This window comes from Enhydra lutris, unplaced genomic scaffold (assembly GCF_002288905.1).
Source record: "Enhydra lutris kenyoni isolate GAN:26980312 unplaced genomic scaffold, ASM228890v2 scaffoldscaffold9, whole genome shotgun sequence".
In the NCBI taxonomy this organism is placed as follows: Eukaryota; Metazoa; Chordata; class Mammalia; order Carnivora; family Mustelidae; genus Enhydra; species Enhydra lutris.
Window position 1 is genome coordinate 72004498 of NW_019154093.1, and position 22754 is coordinate 72027251.

The following is a 22754-nucleotide window of genomic DNA, read 5'->3' on the forward strand; positions in this document are numbered from 1 at the left end:
AAGAAAGTACTAGGAAAAATGTGTAAAAAAATAACAACATAAAGGCGATCATCTGAGTGAGGGAATTATAGGCAATTTGTCCAGGAAATTTTTTTATACTTCCTTACAGCTTCTGAAATTTTGAGAATTCTTCAAAATGCAAAACTAATTTATCAGTATTTTTTTAAAGTCTGTGCTGTCTCACTTTTAAATTCAGAAAAAACAAACATATAAAAACCACGAAATACCATACATGACATGAAAAGTACCTTGGAAACAAATGTCTCTCATATTTCTGTCACCAGCTACAATTATCCAAAAGACAATACTCCAAAATAATGTGGAGGCAGTTTTCCAGAAATGCACAATATTAAAAAAGTCTACATTCCTTTAAATAATTAACTCCTTAAAATGGCTTAAAAAAAAAAGTCAACTGTGCTCAAGTTGAATATTGAGACTGCCAGAAATTATTCTTTCCATTTCAAAACTGTGAAGCAGAGTGAGTTCCACCAGCGTGTCTCTGTGCCAGTGTCTACAGTTGTTTGTTTCAGAACCTCTAATTAGCTGCCTTATCTCCTGCTAGAGATTCTTCTGGTGCTAAGTTTTAATCATCCAAATTAATTGAAATACTGTAGCAATTTCAGATTAACATTTTCAAAATTAACAATGCATAAAATAAAATCACCCATAAATCTGCTTTGTAATAGCAGTCACTAATGAACTCTGCAAAACAGACCCAATCACACTGCTAATTTTGCACTGTACTATACAGCTGAACTCCAGGAAATAAGCTCTCCTCTGTGCAAAAGTTAGCATAAGTAGGGGACACAGAAAATCTCTGTAAGAGTGAGGTCTCTGGAGCCAAACACTGCAATTAAGTCCTGGTACCAGCCAGGTGTTTTGTGACCTTGGATAAATTACTTAAACCTCTCAGAGCTGAGGCTGCCTCCCCTGAAAAACAGCAGTATCTCAGAGGTTGTGGCAGACAGACTCTAAGATGGAACCCAATGATCCCTACTGAACCCCAATAACACCTGCTGGTATCCACACACTTGTTAATCCACTCCCCTAAATGGACATTACTTCCATGATTGGTGTTATTTAATATTTGAATTTCCATCTTGCTAGGAGACTCTATTGCCTTGTTGGCTTGCATACTTTGATGAAGCAAACAGCCATGATGCGGAGGCCCATGGAGCTAAGGACCAAGGACAGCCTCTGGCCAAAAGCTAAACCTAGGAATTGAGAACCTAATTCAACAGCCAAAAAGAATTCTGCCAACAAGTACGTAAGCAGGATGGAGAGTGGATCTTCCCCAGCTGACCCTTCAGATGAGACACGGTCCTAACATCTTGAGTGAGATCTTATAAGAAGCCATGAAGCAGAGGACCCAGCTAACTCATGTTCAGATTTCTGACCTACATAAATCCTGAGGTAATAAGTATGTGCTGTTTAAGCTGCTTACATTTATGGAAGCTTGTTAGATAGCAATGGAAATGATTACAGGATTGTGTAAGTATTAGTAATAACCATCACCACTGCGATCACTTACAGAGATGTGCTACATAGCATTAATGAATGCTTTATCTATTATCTAATATAATCTTCAGAATGACAGTAAGAGGTCTGCTATTGGTCCCACTTTAGAGAGGATAAGACACTCTGACTTGCCCAAGATTGTACAACTAATAAGTAGAGACACGGGACACAAGCCCACTGCAAGGCTCTTGGTCTAACACGGCACAGGGCTGCCTCCAATGACTAAAAACTTTGATGGGAGTGGAAATATCTAAAACAGACAGAAGAAGGAAGATTCTTCCCTCCCTTTCTTTCCTCATCATTCCTTTATTGCCACAGAGGGAGGCTGTGGCTAACTTGAAGCCTCAAGGCCTACACTCTGACTCTCTACCCCTCCCACGCTGATCCTTCCAATGGAGAGCTGGTACCTTCCTTCCCATGTGCCTCCATGAAACATGCCATGCTAGGTCCCATTTCCGCAGTTCTCCTAATCTGATGGATGAATGTGTGTTAATCTGTGAGTAGATAATGGTGGAACAAAGGATTACCACCTTCTAGAAACATAATGCCTACATCCAAAGGAATATATCAAACGTATATGTTGGGTACAGTGACATGCTTACAAGATGCTGTTGGGAAGCAAGAAAGCTTGTCTTGGTCTGCAACTTACAGCTGTCAGCAGGGATAAGACTATGTGGGGATCGACCACTTCCCATTTCAGGTACGTTCCTCCAGATTCACCTCTTCCCATATAAGAAAACAATCAGAAGAGTGTCCAAGTGGGAAAAAGACAAAGTAAAAGTAGAAAGCCCAGCCATCGTATGCCCAAGAGGAAAATGTCTGAAACTCACTGTGTACAGTAATAGACTTACTGACATGTACTGACACACCTGACATACTGCAGCTTCATTTCCAGACCGCCACAACACAGCAAATATCCCAATAGATGGATTTCTGGTTCCCCAGTGCTTAGGAATGTTATTTGTACACTGTATACCATAGTCTATTAAGTGTGCACTAGCATCATATCTACACAAATCTGTATACCTTAATTCTAAAATATTTTATTGCTAAAAAATGTTAACCATCACCTGAGCTCTCAGCAAATCATAATCTTGTTGCTGGTGGAGGGTCTTTCCTCCATGTAGATGGCTGCTGACTGATCAGGGTGGTGGCTACTAAAGGGTGGAGTGGCTGTGGGATTTTTTCCTACTAAGACAACAATGAAGTTTGCCACATCAATTGACTCTTCCTTCCACAAACAATTTCTCTGTAGCAAGTGATGCTGTTCGATAACATTTTACTTACAGCAAAACTTCTTTCAAAACTGGAATCAGTCTTCTCAAACCCTTTTACTGCTTTATCAACTAACTTCAGGTGATATTCTAAATTCTTTGTTATCGTTTCAACAATCTTCTCGTAATCTTCACCAGGAGTAGATTCCATCTCAAGAAACCACTTTCTTTAAGAAACAACTCCTCATCTATTCATGTCTTATCATGAGATTGCGGCAAATCAGTCCCATCTTCGGGCTCTGCTGCTAATTCTAGCTCTCTTGCTCTTTCCAACATATCTGCAGCTACTTCCTCCACTGAAGTCTGGAACCCCTCAAAGTCAGCCATGAGGGGGGGACTCAACTTCTTCCAAACACCTGTTAATGTTGATATTTTGACCTCTTCCCATGAATCATGAGTATTCTTAGTAGCATCTAGAATGGTGATTCTTTCCACGTTATCAATTTACTTTGCCCAGGTCCTTCAGAAGAATCATCACTATCTAAGTACTTTTTAAATAGCAAGGCTTAAAAGTCAGAATGACTCCCTGATCTATGAGCTGCAGAATGGATGTTGTGTTAGCAGGCATGAAAACAACATTAATCTTGGTATACATCTCCATCAGAGATCCTGGATGACCAGGAGCATGGTCAATGAGTGGTAATATTATGAAAGGAATACTTCCTTGCTGAGCAGTAGGTCTCAACAGTGGGCTTAAAATATTCAGTAAACCATGTTGTAAAACAGATATGCTGTCATGCAGGCTTTGCTATTCTCCAGATAGAGCACAGACAGAGTAGTTTTAGTCTAACTCCCAAGGGCACTAGGATTTTTGGAATGGCAAATGAGCAATGGTTTCCTTTTAAAGTTACCAGGTGCTTTTGCTAACGCACAAGTCAGCCTGTCCTTGGAAGCTCTGAAGCCAGGCATTGACTTTTCCTCTCTGGCTATGAAAGTCCTGGATGGCATCTTCTTCCAATAGAAGATTATTTCATCTACATTGAAAACCCATTGTTTATTGTATCCACCTTCATTAATTGTCTTAGCTAAGTCTTCTGGATAATTTGCTACAGCTTCTACACCAGCATTTGCTACTTCAACTTGCACTTTGAGATTATGGAAAGGACTTCTTTCCTTAAAACTCATGAACATCTGCTGGCTTCCAACTTTTCTTCCACAGCTTACTCACCTCTCCTGAGTTTCACAGAATTGAAGAGTTAGGATTGTGTTCTGGATTAGGGAACATGGGCCCTGGTTTGATCTTCTCTCTAGATCACTAAAACTTTCTCCATATCAGCAATAGGGCTGTTTCACTATTTTATCATTCAGGGGTTCACTGGAGTAGCACTTTTAACTTTCTTCAAGCACTTTTTGGTTGCATTCACCACTTTAACTACCGCAAGTGGCCTCCATTTTGGCCTCTCTGGCCTCTTTTTGACATGTCTTTCTGTCTAAGCTTAATTAGTTCTGGCCTTTGATTTAAAGTGAGAGACATGCAACTGTTCCTTTCACTAGAACCCTTAGAAGCCATCACAAGAGTATTAAAATTGGCCCGATTTCAATACTGCTGTGTCTCAGGGAGAAGGGAGGCCCAAGGAGAGGGAGAGTGACAGGGAAACAACTAGTCAGTGGACCAGATAAGAAACAGAAACATTTATCAATTAAGTTTGCTATCTTATAGGAGCATGGTTTGTGGCACCCCAAAACAACTGATAGTGACATCAGAGATCACTGATCACAGATCACCACCACAAATAAAATAATAATGAAAAATTTTTAAATATTCCAAGAATTACCAAAATGGGTCCCAGAGACACGAAGTGAGCAAATGCTGTTGGAAAAGTGGTACCGACAGGCTTGCTCAGCACAGGGTTGCCACAAACCTTCAACCTGTGAAAAACACAGTATCTGGGAAGAGCAACAGAGCAAAGGGTAATGAAATGAGGAATGCCTGTACACGAAGCCCTGCGCAGACGAAGCTTCTCCTTTTCCCCTCCCCATTCTCTGCAAATATAGCCCTTCTTTCTTTCTTTCTTTTCTTTTTTAAGATTTCATGTATTTATTTGACAGAGAGAGAGCACACAAGCAGGAGGAGTGGCAGGCAAAGGGAGAGGGAGAAGGAGAAGCATACTCCGTGCTGAGCAAGGAGCCTGATGCGGGACTCCACCCCAGGACCCTGGGATCATGACCTGAGCTAAAAGCAGGCACTTAACCAACTGAGCCACCCAGGCTCCCCAATAGTCCTTCTTTCTTATGGAAAACAGATTTCATAGGGAAATCACCCCCCCCCCCCCCCCCCTTTTAACTTGTTTTTCTAGTTTGAAACGGGTTTATGTCACTTGACAAACAAAAGCATACTGGGCGCTAATGAATTGAGCAGACCCAAACCTACTAAGAGACTGGCAACTTTAAACACCTACAGGTCAGTGTAAATTCACTTTCACTGATGTGCCTGTCAGATATTTTGTCTCCTTGTCCTGTGTCCTTTAGTGCACATGTATTCTTCCAAATTTCCCACATAGTTAACTACACTAACCCACACCACGAATTTTAATGTTTCATCATATACCACACAGTATTACTGTTGGACATGTTATTTTTGTATGTCTCATCTCTCCAACAAAATTCCAAGTTTCTCAAAATGGGTAAGCTTCCATATAGTTCTAATATCTATGTAGAAAGAATGAATCTCAAAAAAGTTATCTGTAGAAAACAAGCAGCTAACATAAGCTCTTCTTTTCATTTAAATTAAAATTTTAAAAAATTGACATGGGATTTGAATGTACTGAAAGATATAATTGCCAATATGAGTCATTTTGATAGAAATTCCACAAACTGACCTCCAGTATTCTAATTAACCTGTGAATCATTCTCCTTATTTATATATAGAACTATTATATACTATTCGAAGCCATTAGTTTTGACTCCACGGGTTCCTTTCATTTGCCTTACTTCAGACTAAAGCTCCAGAGCAAGGTTACTTGGTTGCCAGAGGACACTGACCCACAAGAAATTCCTAAAGTTTATTTGTGTACTTGGCTTTATAGAGCATATCCTTTTTCTTCTGAAATGTGATATTTGACTACCAGGACCATAGATATAAAAAGGAAGCCCAGGCCATACTTGACTTTCCAACAAGTAAGGACTCCTTTATTCAGTGATAAATGTTAAAAGCAGCTCGCCAGGTTTGAGACCTCCTCCTTAGAATATTTTTCTAAATATCGAATACATTGCTTTCTAAAGACATGATTACTATCATAACAGAAATAATCAGTTAGCAGTGCACAAATGACCCAGAGGCAGGTTCTATATATAATATTGCTAATGTTTTATTTCAATAATCACATAACTGATACTGTTATTTCAATAATCACATAACTGATGCTGTGTCTCCCACTAAAAACATCCCTGTGTCCGTCTTCAAATATTTGCTTCACCCTGGTCCCTATGCTGGAGGTACCCAAGCAGGTGGAAAACACTGGCTTAGCAAGGTGTGGACAAACCTGCCAGATGACAGCAATAGTGACCCTTTATGAGCCTGGCATGAGACTCCAAAAGAAAAAATAAGTCCTCCCCAAACCAGAAAAGGATGTGAGCATGGGACTAGGATGTACATTTCAGAAATCTGTCATCAAGGTAAAAGGAATGAAAAAGATAGTAGTCCTGAAAATACCTACCAGGGGATCAATCGCCTTAGTGCAAAACTAGTCTTAAAAAAACAAAACAAAACAAAACAAAAACTAGTCTTACCGCCTATAATTTAATAGAAGCTTGAGAACAAATCAACTATTTTAAAAACCAGAGCAGGCTCCCAGCACTCATTCACAGCTTGAATTTCTCATTTCTGTGCCATGAATCTTAAACACTGGGTTCTATTGTTCTAATTTTTTCAAGTTCATTTTTTCAGTGTGAAATATATTTTTTACCCATTTACCATTATGCTCCCAATATTTAGATTAGTATTTATATTTGATGAGAAATTAGTTTTAGGGGTGACAGAAAAGACAAAAGTAGGTCTGACTGATTAATATTGAAATATCAAAATCTATGGATACTTTGTTACTTATTTATTATAGACAAAAGCTCATTTACTAAAGCCTTCAAGAATATACATTCGTCTCCCCCATAAAAAAGGAAAAAAAATGTATTTTTAGATCAGTGATTTTTAAAATCCTGGGCTGCTATTTTTCTCATCAATGTTTTGTATTTAGAAACTAAAAATACAAAATTTCTCTACTGAGCAAATTGACATTATGTTTAGAAGCAAAGCTAAAAGAAATCAACAATCCTGTTCAGATTTGGAATGAGTTCAACAATTGTTTGAAATTAAAACATTAAGGAAAACTGTATTAAATTGTGATTCAATAAGCCAGCAAAACAAAATTGCTATTTACATAAATAAAAACATACATAGACAACCTAGACTAAAAGCAGTATGAGCCCACATGTATTCCTCTCTTCCAATTACATTTGCTTTTTTGCACATACTACATAATTAGATTTTTTTTGTATGTTTACCAGACTATTCACTGTTTTTTATGACACTATAATGAGTCGGCATATAAAAGGGTAATGTAATATTAAAATATTTTCATATGTACACCCATATACATGCATTTATGCAATTAAGACTTTGTGCCTGTATCTATTCTTTCTTTAGGCAGAATATAAATTCCTTATGAAAAGGAGCTATGTTTTATAATTAATGGTATTGCTGGTGCTTATTGTGGTATACAAAGCTGGTAATGAAAGAATTCGTTCCTGAATTCCTTTCTTCATACAAGAACAAATAGGAATGGCATTACATATCAATCCTACCCGCCTGAAAGCAAAAGTGACCATCTTTGAAGGTGTCTCCGCTAAGAAACTGTAGGACATCTCCTCAGTGAATAAGAAAAGACAAAGTTTCCAAGCCACAGGTTTCCCTTTGTAACCAAAAGTTACAATAAGCATATGAAAAGCAAGAGCTCTCAAAAAGAACTCTTTTATCATTTAACCATTATCTGTTCATTTACTATTCAAGGTTATCATGAATCACATGGGTAACTTAAGATCAAAAAGAAAATGAGATACCTAAATATTTGCCATCTACTCTACCCAATCTTTAGGCAGCACCACACAGAACAAGGGCCTGACTTTTTAAAAAGCTGGTGACTATGGACTTAAATACAAGATGCTATGAATTGCACAAATTTAAGACAAAAACATGGGTTTGATCAAAAGAACACATGGCCTGGTATACAGATTTGCCACATGCAAACTAAAATAAATCTTTATTTTATACATAGAGGGAAATTTGTAAAGCTCAGTATTAAAATTTAATTGGCAACTTTGACCTTGAGGGCCACCTTAGGTGATAAATATTATACCAGTGCTCAGATTCTGAGATTTATGATCTCATGTTCTTGAAAAAGGCCTAGCACCTCCGTGTTCCTGAAATAATTGATCTGTCTCTTACAAGTGTTATTTTCCTGAAACCAACATCTGTCTTAGGAATAAAAGTACAAACTGATGAAAATACCCTGCTATATTTAAGATATCCAAAAGAGCTACCAGAATTTGCATCTAACACATTAGTATATTTATAAAAGTAGCTGAGATCATAAATTGATAAATAGCACACAATAGAAGACAAGAAAAAATAAACTGCAAAGCCCTTTGTAAATATTTTCTATAAAGATTAACCACAATTATTAATTAAGAGTGAATGGTTTTTGTTTTTGTTTTTGTGTTAAATGGGTTCCACACACCGTATGGAGCTTGAACTCATGACCTGGAGACCAAGACCTGAGCTGAGATCAAGAGCCCGATGCTTAACTGACTGAGCCACCCATGTGCCCCAAGAGTGAGTGTTTGAAATGTGCTAACAAGACACAGTGCAATCCTATAGCTTAAGTTTTTCTTGGTTTGAACAGAACCCCAAGATATGTTTTCAACCTGGTGGGTTTTCCTTTCTTTTGTTTCTTTTTTTTTTTTTTTAAAGATTTTATTTATTTATTTGACAGACAGAGATCACAAGTAGGCAGAGAGGCAGGCGGAGAGAGAGGAAGGGAAGCAGGCTCCCTGCTGAGCAGAGAGCCCGATGCGGGACTCGATCCCAGGACCCTGGGATCATGACCTGAGCCGAAGGCAGCGGCTTAACCCACTGAGCCACCCAGGCGCCCTCTTTTGTTTCTTTAATGCAATCACAAACACTACTCCAGCTTTGATGAGGAACAAAAGGCTGGCTGAGGACAAAGCAAAAGGCTGACACCTTGCAAACCCCCCCCCACCCGACTCCTAGATGGGACATAAGTGACATTCTTTAGGAATCTCCCAACTATCTTAATGGTAATACCCTGCTAGAGGGCAAAAGGACCTTGGCAATGACAAGGCCTCCTCTTTAGCATATGAAAGTTCTATTGAAACCTCCCTTTTCCTTATCTTCCCCCAACCCCATGGTACACAACCTGCCATCCCTCAACACCCCCCCCCCCCCCCCCCCCCCCCCCCCCCCCCCCCCCCCCCCCCCCCCCCCCCCCCCCCCCCCCCCCCCCCCCCCCACCCCCGCAGCAGCTCTTCCTGCCCATGAGTCCTGTCCCCCTGCTTTAATAAACCACCATTTTGCACCAAAGATGTCTTAGGAATTCTTGGTCACCGGCTCCAGACCTCACCCCCACTGAACCTCACCTATATTCTAGAACTTCATCAGCTTTACCAAAAAACTCTCAGCCACCACTGTTGATTGCTTCTCTTCTTACACAGAAGATACACAAAATATTTCGGAAATCCACCAGAGAAGCAGGGAATAACTGCAAATCTGAAAACAACTATAATTATGAAACTTCTAGCTTCAATGGAAAATGAACATAAAATTCTGGGTCTGTCTACAACGAAATAACTGGCAGATATTACTGATTCTTCTACACATGACTAAAGGTCCCACATTAAGCTCCATGCTCTATCATAAAGTAATAATTACAACAACGCCACCCTTCGCATTTACTGCATACCTGGTGCTGTTGTGCTTTATACCTATTAATTCGTGCAACGCTCACGACGACTTTGTAAGGTAGGTACCACGATTAGTGTCCTTTAATGAGGAAACTACAGCAGAGAGATAGAAAGAAATTGCCACAGGTGGACAGCAACTGAGAACTTGCTCTGGGTCCCCAGAGCCATGCTTCTTTCTTACCACTAGACTATTTGGCACTCCATGACTACATCATTCCACTTTGTCACGAAGAATTTAAAAAGCAAGAGAGCCAACGTGCACAGAAAAAGAACACGGCTATTCAGTAATTCATTTAACTAGTACTTATTAGGCACCTACTACCCATAAAACTATGCATTAAGTTCCTTTCCAAAAAATGTTTACAGTTAACCGGGTTTGTTTGTTTGTTTTTTTTTTTCTACAGGCCACCCTAAGTAACTGACTGTGGAAAGCAGTCAGTGTATTAGCACTTTGGAGATGTCAACTAGCTATTAGCTAGAAAAGATTAACGGAAGCACTAAGAGCAAATAATACCCCTTGGAAGCAGTTTGTCCTTGCTGAGGAAGCTTTGGTTTTGCTGATTTCTTATTTAAACCTCTTGGAATGAATGTAAAAACTGTGAAAGTATGCTAAATGATAGTTACATCAGGACCAACTTAGTGCAGAGCAGTGATCAAGCAAGGGTTAACTCTGATCAAAAAAAGCTTTGCCAGTTACCAACTGAAAGGAGCAAAGATGCAAAAGACAACCAACTCTAAACACATAATTCAAGCCTAACATCAAAAGACACTAACAGGGAGAAAAAGGTGTTACCATGTTAACATCTATAAGAGGCAAGATCATCAACTATTTGTTTTTGCTTTTTGGTTGTTTTTTCCTTAAAATGTGGAGAAATGAGAAAATGCTCATATATAGTTACCATACCTAAGGAAAACTATATGATATACAATATATGTGAGTGTGTAGGGCTCTGTGTGTGTGTGTGTATGTATACACATTTTTCTCTTACAAACATAACATATAGGACCCATTCTTTTGTATTTGTAAGCTTATTCTTCATGAAGTTCTAAAATCTTTGGACAAATTAGGAATACCAGAATAGTGGAACCTACGCACAGCCATCAACTTAAGGATAAACTATCATATTACTGGTCAAAACCTTGTTATACTTACAATTTATGAATTCACTATATCTCTCTTTAAATAATCTAAGGGCTCCTAAAAATTCTGGCTATAAAGTAAAATGTTAATTGTCAAATGTGTTCCTACTGACACACTATAGAAATTCATTTCCTTGGAAGAAAATGGATTAAATGAAAATACCCATAGAAGAAAGAGAAAATATTTTAAAAATAACATTTGTAAAGGTTAGATCATTTTCCGAAATATAAATACTACAACTCACACAAAATAAGAAAAAAAAAATATGCGGACAGACATACGGTCCTACTAAATAGAACAGAAGAAGGCACTTCTAAGTATTATTGCAGAATCCTTTGCAAAGGGTATTGTGTTGGGCAAGTTCGAACTATTAAAATAAACCAAAACCCCTATTTCTTTAATGGCCTTAATTTTGTTCTGTAGTTAGAAGATTTAGACTGATTTCAGGACATAAGTGAGGCAATTTCTAGCCAGAGGCAACAAAGCTCCTATAAATCTTTTCAAACAGCTCATAAACTGGCATGGCTACCATGGGTGTGGTTTCAGTCAAGAGCTATAATGCTTTGAAAGCTAAGCTTTACAACTAGGTGAACACTGTTTATGATGGGAAAACAAAACACGTAATCCAGATTATTTTCCAACAAGGTTACTTCATGTCCCACCAGATGTATTAATCAAGTTCATATATTTAGAATCCTTTAGCTATGAATACCCTTTACCCACAATAATATGACCATATACATAACAAATCTTTGGTAATTAAACTGTGGAAGGCATTGTTTAATGGATGAAAAAATAATTAAACCAAAACAATGACAGAACAAACCTCACAATGTTAAATAGAAAACAACTGAATCCTCTCTGCAGACAAATAATTGGTCTCCCAGGAAGATACTTATTCACAAAGTCCTTAAATTCATTCTTCCATTATAAAATAGTACAGATAAAGGGTAAAGAAAAGTATTTTCCCAAATGCAGAGGGTACCAAGATTGTCTAGTTTATGAGCTCCGTCCACCCCCTTAGAAAAGCTAATTTTTATTTTTTTTAATTTTTTTTGAAAAGTTAATTTTTAAGTGCTGTCTTGGTTGATTTTCTTTCCATATCTGGGAGGGAGAAGGTGGAGGGCACTAGCTATGTTAGCATTAACCCAGCAGCCCGAGGCTGTTCAGTAAGAAAATAACCAGCTCAGTCAATTGTTCAGGTACTGGTGTTACTCATCCTGTGAGCCTGGCCCAGAGAGCACAGTCAGGTAAATGATTTACACGTTAGACTGGCGCCTTCTGGTCACACAGTACATACCAAACTGCCAAGAACAAAGGCAAACAATCTGTCTGATTTCTACAGCAATTCCCATAACTTTCATAATCGCTTAACTGAAGTCATGATTATAGATACGCAATCAGAAACACACCTGGATCCACCTGTCTGGGGCTTCTTCGGAGTCCATTGGTCCGTTTCTGTGCAGAAAAGTAAAACAAAGCAAAACAAAGATTCCACATTATTAAATTGTATTAGTGCATAGTACTTTTGAAGGCCAATTAATGTTGCACTTTTTCCATTTAAAAGTATGACTAAATTTGATCAAAACATGTGGTTCTACAGTTTTTATAATTTAACCTTTTTGCTTCTCGAATAAGTCCTCCACTTGAACATCTGTATTTGATGTTGTTGATATTACGCTGTAGAAAAGAAACATCTTTTCATTTGCCATCTCTGGATATGACGACTGAAAAATAATTTTTTTTTGAAAGTTGTAATGATGACAGAAATTATGAGAACGGAGCCCAAGTAGCTATTCCTGGTTGGAAAAATGCTCCCAGCAAAGACATGTAAACTCCGAAACTCTAACTCAGCTATTTCTGAGGCCTGAGAGGTCAGAGACTGGAGAACTTCAAAACAACAGAACTGAAGCTCTGACTTTAACACACACTCAACCGAGAATGGTGTTTTAATTATGGTCACTTGTATCTCAGTACTTGAAGAAACAAAACGGGCATGCAGCTTGTGAACCATGAAAGTCGATTCTTATCACAGAAAAGAAAGCCATAAGAAAAATTATGCATTACATAAATTATAAATAAGATGTAAAATAAAAGAAATTTTCAATGTTTGAAAATGCATGGCTACAGGGTGCCTGGGTGGCTCAGTGGGTTAAAGTCTCTGCCTTCGGCTCAGGTCATGATCCCAGGGTCCTGGGATCGAGCCCCGCATCGGGCTCTCTGCTCTGCAGGGAGCCTGCTTCCTCCTCTCTCTGCCTGCCTCTCTGCCTACTTGTGATCTCTGTCTGCCAAATAAATAAATAAAATCTTTAAAAAAAGAAAAGAAAAGAAAATGCATGGCTATGTATTCAATTTCACATGGAATTAAATTCATTTCCACCTAATAACTCTAGTAATCTCACTCATTAATAAGGACTTGATTATCCCTTTTTATTATATAACTGGATGAAATGCTGAGTCCTTAACTATCATATAATTTAGATTTTCACAAAAGCAATTTTCTCCCTCTGTGTGTTGGGGTTTGTGCCTGTGTGTGGAGGAGACTTGGTTTCATTCAGAGTACATGGGGCTTTGTTAAGCACACATTAGCCATGGATTTTTCCTACGATTCTCCCTGCTGTTTTCATTCACAAGTTTAATGGGTGAAATAGGAACTTAAAGCCTTCTTAATGGCCTTGAAGCCCATCAGGCAGATGTTCAAGATTCTCAAGGTGAAAGCAAACTGGAGAAATTTTTTAAAAGTTTGTTTTTAACCCAACTACTTTCAAAATGAATTTGTAAAAACTGAGCATGACCATTAGAATCAGCACTGAATTTGTGTTGAGCAAGATGGATAGCCATACTGGAAAAATTAATATAAAGAAAGCCGTTATAAGTGAGAAGAAAATGTCACTCTGGGCTTCTTGGTAGCCAAGGCACAATGAGGAGAAGCATGAGAGTCAAAGATCCATAGCTGATAATTTGGAAGAAAGCTGCTTTCAGAGAAAATCTCTTTTCTATCTGAAATGGTAGAACATTCTTTAGAGCCCTCTCTATAAAGGACAATGAACACAACAGACAATATTTTCTTTTTTTTTAAGATTTTATTTATTTATTTGACAGACAGAGATCACAAGTAGGCAGAGAGGCAGGCAAAGAGAGGAGGGAGCAGAAGACTCCCTGCTGAGCAGAGAGCCCGATGTGGGGCTCGATCCCAGGACCCTGGGATCATGACCTGAGCCAAAGGCAGAGGCGTTAATCCACTGAGCCACCCAGGCGCCCTACAACAGACAATATTTTCAACAGGAAAATATATAATGATGGATATCAAATTGTTATTTACTTCTTACATATCCCTTCACCTTCTTAATGTACAGTAGAAGCTTTCTTTCTATGCTCTTATACCTTCTACTATCAAAATGCTTAGAGGCAAGAAAGGAATTCAACCTTTGGGTTCCATTCCTGGAATCCCTGAATTAGTAGCATTTAAAAATTCTAGATTTAAGGCATGCCTGGTGGCTCATGGTTAAGCAGCTACCTTTGGCTGAGGTCATGATCCCAGGGTCCTGAGATCAAGTCCCATATTGGGCTCCTTGCTCAGCAGGGAGCCTGCTTCTCTCTCTGCCTGCAGCTCCCCCTGCTTGTGTTCTCTCTCTCTGACAAATAAATAAAATCTTTAAAAATAAACAAAAATTATAGACTTAAAATGTGAAAAAGAGCCCTTAAGTTTAAGACAAATGCTCTACCACCCTGAAGTTAGGACTAAAATAGAGAATAATTGGCAACAACACAGATGGACCTAGAGAGTACAATATTAACTGAAAAAAGTCAGAGAAAGACAAATACCATATGATTTCACTCATATGTGGAATTCAAAAAACCAAAAATGAAGAAAGAGAAAAGAGAAAACAAGCAAAAAACGGACTCTTAACTACGGAGAACAAAGTGGTAGTTTCCAGAGGGGAGGAGGGTGAGGTGAATGAAATAGGTAATGGAGACTAAAGAGTACACTTGTCACTGTATTGTACACCTGAAACTAATATCATACTATCTGAAAAAAAATAGAGAACATTGTATAATTATTAAGAATATAGATTCTAGACTCAGACTGCCAGAGTTCAAATTCAGATCTTGTCACTTGGCACCTGCTATTTGATTCTGAACAAGTTAGTTCATATCTCTGTGTCTCAGTTTCCTCGCCTATAAAATGGGGATAATAATAGCACCACTTCATAGCATTTGTGGTGAGAATTAAATGAATCATGTGAAATCACTGGAACAGTTCCTGCCATGCAGTAAGGATTCCTAAGTGACAGCTTATCATCATCATCATCATCATTATTAACTTCATGGCATTTTGACTGTTTAAATACACACAAATTACAAGTGATTTTTCTAAGTTGTTGCCCTACTGCTTATGTTTTAAGTTTTTCCTCCTAAAAATCAGTGACCCTGAAAACAAACTTCTCTACAGGAAGAGTAGGCAGTGGAATTAAGATTTGCTGCATTGAAAAAAAAATTTTTTTCAGCTACTTAGACCAAATGCTTCTGGAGATTTAGTATACTTCAAAAACACCTAAAAATTTATCTTAATATTTTAAGACATTCAGATATGTTTAGCAGAGCATATTAAAACAATTTTAAAATGCTAATTTCCATTGTCATTCTGTCATTTTCCATCCAACACAGTCCCTTCCCCACCCACATTTTCAAAAGCCTGGGAAAAGCCCCATGAGATCAGGAGAACTGATCTTCAGAACCTTCTCAATATCCTTTGATCAACCTAAAGGGGCAGGGGAGGGGAAAACCAACTAACCTAATTTTACAAGCATTTGAGTTATTTCTTGCTTCATTACCTGTCTTTCTCTAAAAGAACTACTTCCATCACCCAAGAATCTCTTCTTGCCTTTTGGGAGAAATTAAATTCTCCGTTGATTTTACCAACAAAATAAGAAAAGGTTAATTTGCTATGGAGCTGGCTTTCGTTCCTCTATCTGATTTAAAGGTAGAAAAACCTTTAAGGAATGGATTTAGAGTACATATGTGTTAAATGGATACATATGAAAATCTTACTTCCTACAGCTAGAGGCAGCTTCTGAAGGTCCACTCCAGAGTGGGATGTGGGATGAACATCCCAGGTGTTGTCATGAAGGCCTACAGATGTTGTGGCTACTGAAAACTGACCTGTTTCCTTTGAGAATGAAGTGTAAAATTAAAAATAGAAAAGTCACAATCATAGCTATCAAAGGGGAACAGAATAGGACTACAAACTGGTATATGGAGAGAAAGAAGGTCTTCATGAGAGGGGGAGAGATGCAGCTCACAGAGCACATTGTTTATTTCTGGGAAGACTCCCGAGCATCATAAAGCATCTGCCTCAAAGAGGTAAACGGCTTACACACAGTCTTGGTGGGGAGGTATAAGGCAACAGATGCTTCTTAATGTTCTTTTGTTACACTTCTCCTTAAACCAAGCTAAGATTTCCAAATAGGTTGGCCAGTAACTATAATTACACATCCAAAATAAAGATTATTAGCAGAATCACACATTAAAGAAAAAATTGCACTTATTGTATTCAAAAGTTAAGCAAGTCACTAAACCACTGATGCTGCAGTTAAAAAAAAAAAGTCAATGTGAAAATTAATTCACTTCATAATAGGCTTCCATGTAATTTTTTAAGAGGATAAAATGCCTGGAGAGAATTATTTAGTATCATATGAAAATTATTAATCACTTCTTATTAGCGCACTTTCTATAAATATACTCACTTCACCTCACATTTAAATAAAATCAAGTGAAATCATCCTGTTTGGGAAAAAATATATATATATTTTTTGTAAAGTAGCAAAGTTCAGAGCTCTAAGAGGAATTTGATCTCCATAATATAAGAATAGCATGAGGATAAGAGAAAGGAAGCTGTTCTACAAGATTTACACAGGCAGCGTCCTTACAGTCCTCATGAAAAACTTCACCAGTCAACTAAACACTGAAAGAAATTTCACATTAATTTATTTTAGCCCTAGAAGAACTTATATGAACTATTCCTTGATCTAGATTCTAGACTTTAAAATATAGTTAACTGAGACACCGAAGGGGTGCATATGAGCCCCCTCACATCACTCTCACTACGTGCAAATTACACACTTATGCAAAAGAGAAGCAGAAACAATTACTTCTTATTTGATGTCTTACAGTACTTTTCATTATTTTTACCAATGGCACAAATGCCAGCCTATTAAAAAATATTACACCACTCTTAATGATATATAATTATTATGTGTTAAAATAAATTTGTATAGAATTTTTCTGTCATTCTTCTACTCTGAAATTCTCAAGTTACTATACTTTTGGTTTCTACAAGTAATCATATGCATTTTATATTTTAATTTTCTCTGTGATAAGGTCACAGAGAAATTTGGAGGTCAGATGAGAAATATGATACTTTTGGTTAAAGGCCAAGGCAATGGTCTAGAACCTGTTATATTTTTCACTCTTTCATATTTTTTAAAAAATAGCTTATCCTGAGAGGTGAGAAGGATCACACAGTTCTAAGCCATTAGACCTGAGACTGTGTTAAACCAAAAGAAAATGTTATCAGATCTTGCTTTGATCAATAAGACATGATACAAATCATGTTTGTGCTCAAAACAGAAAACTACTAGAAATATGAATCCATATCCTTAGATGAACAATGTTAGAACTTTTCAGGACTAGCAAATGTTGGGCAGCAATGCAATGTTTCATGACAGGGATAGGTCTACCAATTCCCTGGGATGAGGGCTACCTTCCTTCTATATGAGCAGGATCAAAGATTTTCATTCCAATGAATACAGATGCATTAAGTTTTATAAACTCCAGGGGTTTGTGGAATTCTGCAGGAAACTAGAGAAAAGTATCCCCATATCAGTACCACACACTGTTACAACATTTGAAATTTACCTGCGTAAGTACTAAGATTCTGAAAGCCTCCATTTCATAGATATTCTTAAATATTCATTTTTCCTCTACCTAAGATCTTCAGGCGGTGACTGACTGAAAATTCCTCTGATTTAACCTGTGCATTTCATTCACAAGCACTTGGTTGCTCACTCTAGTTCTGTTTTTATCCATTTTAAGAAGCACATTTCACATTCTAAAAGCTCAAGCCTGCTTAAGTTAAACAACAACCTGAAATGCAAAAGTTATATAATAAAAATTTAGGAGTTAATCTTACCTCTGGTGGTTTGAGCGTCCCTGATTCTGAAACAAATGTAAAAATTGGCATTGTCAGTGCAAGGTTATTTTGTTTGGTTAGCAACCTTAGGTTGTTCTCTGCAGCTTGGTAAAACACTGCTGCTTTGTTTCCCTAACTGATACTTGTAATATATTTCCAGGGTCCCTCAGGCTGGGCTAGTAATTGTTTTGCAACCCAGGTTCTCTTGCCTTATTGGCTTGTCAGGGAAGTGACTCATAGTTCTAAATGACTTCTAGGTTATGCTTAACTTTTTCAATTGTTGATTAGGCAATGTCAATCCAACCACATAAAGCTCCTTAAAACAGAGGCTTGCACTGAATTTACATGCATGAAAGAAAGCTAGGTGGGAACCTGTCTTTCAACACACCTAGTTTTAAGAATCCAGACACTCTAAGTTACAAAGGTATTTCACCAACTATAACAGTTGCAAATTTAACACTGCACAATATTGCACATGGATTTTTTTCTCATTAAGTGGCTATAACTCTTATTTTTTATTTGAGGGGAAATACAGTTTGCTTCAAAGAGGGAAATAAAGAACTGACAGAATTTGATTCCAATGATAATTTTCCTTTCAGCCTTAGTTTCCCTATCTGTAAATAGAAACAACAGTATCTTCATTACATTTAGTTCTTAAAAATAATGAGCAGTTATAAAGGGCCCTGAGATCTGCAGGTGACTACAGCGGCAGAAAGGTAAAGGGTCACTGAGAGGAAAGGCGCCCACTGTGCATGGACACCTGGGGGCTGATGCTTTCCTTCCCCATTCCCAGGAGCACTTATTCACATTATCGCTTTGCCAGGCTATGAAGGAAAACACCTCATCATTTTGAGCCTACGCCTATAGTTTTTCCATCCAAAATGACCCTCTAAAGAAGGATCTGAGAACAGAAGAAATTGAGGGAAATATCAGGAAAGAACGGGCAGGCTGAAACAAGAGCTCTGTAAACTGTTCCCATAAGACGATCCAAGAAGCCCCACAAGCAGAGTTCAAGGGGAAAATTCTGACCAGAACACAGGACGAGCTGCCACAGACTGCTTTACACAGGAAGCTGCCTGGGGCATGGAACAGAAGGTTGTTTTGCTTTGTTTTGTTTTATAAAGCACTACTCCTGATTAATGAAAATGTAAGATATGTGACCAAAAAGTCACCTTTCTGGAGAAAAGTTAAGTCTGCATTCCTCTGTCAACTTCAAATCCCTTCACCCTGACTTTCACATGACTGCTTTCTCTGAAGGCATCTTTGCCAGGTCTGAAGTTGGCCTTTCCAAAGGAGTATTCCTGGGCAGAAAGCTATTTCACTTCTTTCTCTCCTCATTTAGAAATATGCAATGTTTCATAAGAAAGACTGCCTCAGAGGATCAGGTTGGGGAGAGGGTCTATATAAGTACCATTCAGCTGGATGCTACATCCAGACCTCGAACCCCAGTTATGTGAGCAGAGGTTCCTAACAGAGCAGGTGTGATAGCTGTTTCACTGGTTTGACCAGGAAGACCTATATGCCAGAATAGCCCTAATCTACTTTTTTTCTCCTACTGGCGGATTAGAGAAAGAGTCAGAACTAAGAATCATCAACTGCAAGAAGCTCCAAATGGGAGAAGAGGTTAAGTTTTCCAGCCAAGGAGACTGAGGGAAGCCTGGACTATTTCTAGATGTTCTCTAAAGTGGAAAAACCTTAGGTCTTTTGGGTTCAGTATTCATAAATGAATATGCAACCTAATTTCAATTAAAAAACTGTAATTTTTTCTGACTCTTTGCATAGAAGATTTTTTATGTCCTTATGAGTAGGTCTTTTATAGTATGCTTTAAATGTTTCATATTTTTGTACGAACCCTATGATCACCCTTGTGGTAGCCGGGGAAACACCATGCTCTGCAATGTTCATCTGGTTGCTTCCCTGGGAAGTTCCTGGGGAAGAGATGGTATCTCAGACACTTGCATCTCTTTACCCAGAAAATAAGATCTAGGAACAGAAGACACTCACTGACAGGCTCTTCCTATCTTGTTGCATAGGGTTCAAGTGCAAGTTAGCTGGCTTTCTGCAGGAGTGAGCACCTATTACAGAAACAAGAGAGTAAGAGGTCCCAGCAAGGCTCGCATGGGACTAGTACAAAGCCAGAAGCAATCTAGACTGTGCTCACCAGCTTACTCAATCTCCCTCTTTCAATTACCCACTTCCTGTTGGCTCTAGCTTTCTCTCTTTAATGTCTCATCAAGCAAACCAGCTTTCCTCATAATTCTGACTAGATGTACTAAGAACTGCTCCACACAAAGCCTCTTCCGTGTAACCCAAGTAGGAAAAATGGAAAAAGAGCTTTCTGCTAGATGCAACTCCAACTCTAAGGACACGAGTCTTACTTGGGGCTTACCTTTCCATGTCACCACCTTCTGTCCTCATGGTCACCAGGTCTACCCTTTACCCTGTCATCCAGGAAAGAGGCCCATGGACTTTGCCTGGAGAAGTTCACACTCTGATATTCTCATGCTGGGCACAGCACATGAGCAGTGGTTCTTGAAAGTCTCAGCTTTTGTTTACTTCTATCGCATGGTAGGGTTCTGTAAATTTTCTAAGAATAGGGCAAAACCCAAAAGACTAGAAATAACTCTTAGAACCAATTCTTATCCAGACTCCTTTAGTTATTACTTTTTATGTGCTCCAGTGGCCACAGCATTGAACTGTCTGCCTCCTTTACAAAGAGAATCTAAATCCTGATAACCATATTAATGCAACAGATTTTTCACTTATATTAAAATAACAGTGACAAGAGAAAGGAAGCCCCAACTACCCACACCACTTCATACGTTTTCAAAGTAAAAGCTTATACTGGCTAGAAAAATTGAATAAGGGTCTCTTTCAATGAAATATTCTATGGAAAAGCTGCTCTAATTTTGAAGTCTCCAACACTGCCTCAACCTCCTCCTGACATGGACCCAAAACTATTGTACGACAGGAACTTGGTCCTTAAAAGGCACTTTGGGTGTCACAGTTCTGCATCAAGACTAAGATAACAAGGGCTGATGACCATCAAATCTCTTTTAGCTGAATTCTGACCCAACAGAAAGGTTGCTGCTTGAGATCTGATGAAAAAGTCTTCCTTTTCCTCTCTCTCTCTCTTTTTCTCCTGGGAACTTCCTTAGGAGAATAATTCAATTCTTCAAGTTTCCAAAAGTTTTTAATCCTCAACTTGTCTTTATCCTGCAGCCTATTCTCAGACTCCTATTGATCAAACTATAAAATGTTCTTACCCTTTTAAGAGCCTTTCTAGATGGTGACTCATAGGCCCTCAAGGGGTTTATACCTCGCGTTCTTTCATCAAGTCCCAACTGGTTTGAAGTAATTCAGAGAAGGGGTGTTACTGAGGTGTTTGGAGGCTTTGCTGAACTCCATCTTCAATGCCAGCACAGGGTTCAACGTGCATATTTGTGTAAAAGAAATGTTTTTCACTGAGGCTTTAGATTCACTTAATACAATTCATTTGTTTAAACAAAAAATTCAGTCCTATTATATTTGTTTTGCCAATACAAGTGGCTCTCGGTGCATACATGATTGCACAGTTTGCTTTGTCCCTTATCTGAAGTTCTATTTGTTAAAACTAAACAAATCAATGTCCAGTAAGACTGTTTGTCTCAAAAGGGGCCACAGAAAAGTAATAACCAATATAACTTTTGAAGGTGCCTTGTCATCATGGCTAATGTGATATTTTTGTAAAACATTAAAAGACAGTTGCACTGATCAAATTTTGAACTTACACAAATGTTGTGTTTACCAATTGGATCTACAGCAATCTTATTTTGAAAAAAAAAATGATACTTGGAAAGAGGCTTTGATTTCGAGTCTTCTCAGTAGCTCTAACGGAAATATAACAGCATAATATTTTCCAGTTCACTTTAATAATCATCAATAAATCATTAAACTTATCTAAATAGTTAAGTGGAAGGAATAATAACTATCCTTAAGTATGAAATTTTCTCAGTAAGTTAAAAAAGAGGACTAATTTATGGGAAAGGCTTTAAGTAATATGAAGTAGAACCAAAGTCATTTTTTCATTACGAAATCAATGATCAAGCCTCAGTTCGTGTAAAAGTAATCTGATAAAATACCTAGCGGTACAAGACTGAAATAAAATTATATACTAAAAGCTTATCTCTTTTGATAAAATACTGCAATACTATTTATAAAGGAGCTATTTCTGATGCCAGTTTGGGGTGCAGGTTCTAGGTAGCAATCCTGCCGGTTTAAACTGATAGGATACTAAGGCAACTCGCTTCCAATTAGGAAGGGCTATGGCAGCATCAGGAGCAGCAGCTGGCCTAGATAAAAGAGCGATTAAACAGAGACTCAAACGGAGACCTGCTTCGGTTAAGTATTAGAGCAGCTGAGGCTTGCATTCCTACTAAAGGAAAAGATGCATTAAACCAGTTGTCTGCTCCACCAATATTTGCCTTCCAGTGCTACTTTCTTTGTTTAAACCGAGAGCATGCAAAGCAAGTGATATTGCTCAATGTCAGGGTAAGAAGGGAACCAACAGGGTTTTAGCAGGGGAAAACACAAATGTCCCCGTAAGATTGCAGTTTCGGATTAGACCTTCACAGTGGTGTGCTGTGAGAAAGCAATACCTCTCTAGAATTACATGAGC

General features: G+C 38.2%; 1 protein-coding gene across 1 annotated transcript in view; it reads right to left on the reverse strand.

The window, feature by feature from the left end:
• Window positions 1-22754, reverse strand: part of LOC111142837 (vav guanine nucleotide exchange factor 3) — a 367424-nt gene that overhangs the window by 104614 nt on the left and 240056 nt on the right. Inside the window, exons 18-19 of the mRNA XM_022496164.1 lie at window positions 18098-18123; window positions 12318-12363 (exon numbers count right to left, since the gene is read on the reverse strand). Of these exons, the coding sequence (XP_022351872.1) occupies window positions 12318-12363; window positions 18098-18123 (72 nt within the window). The remainder of the gene's footprint in view (window positions 1-12317; window positions 12364-18097; window positions 18124-22754) is intronic.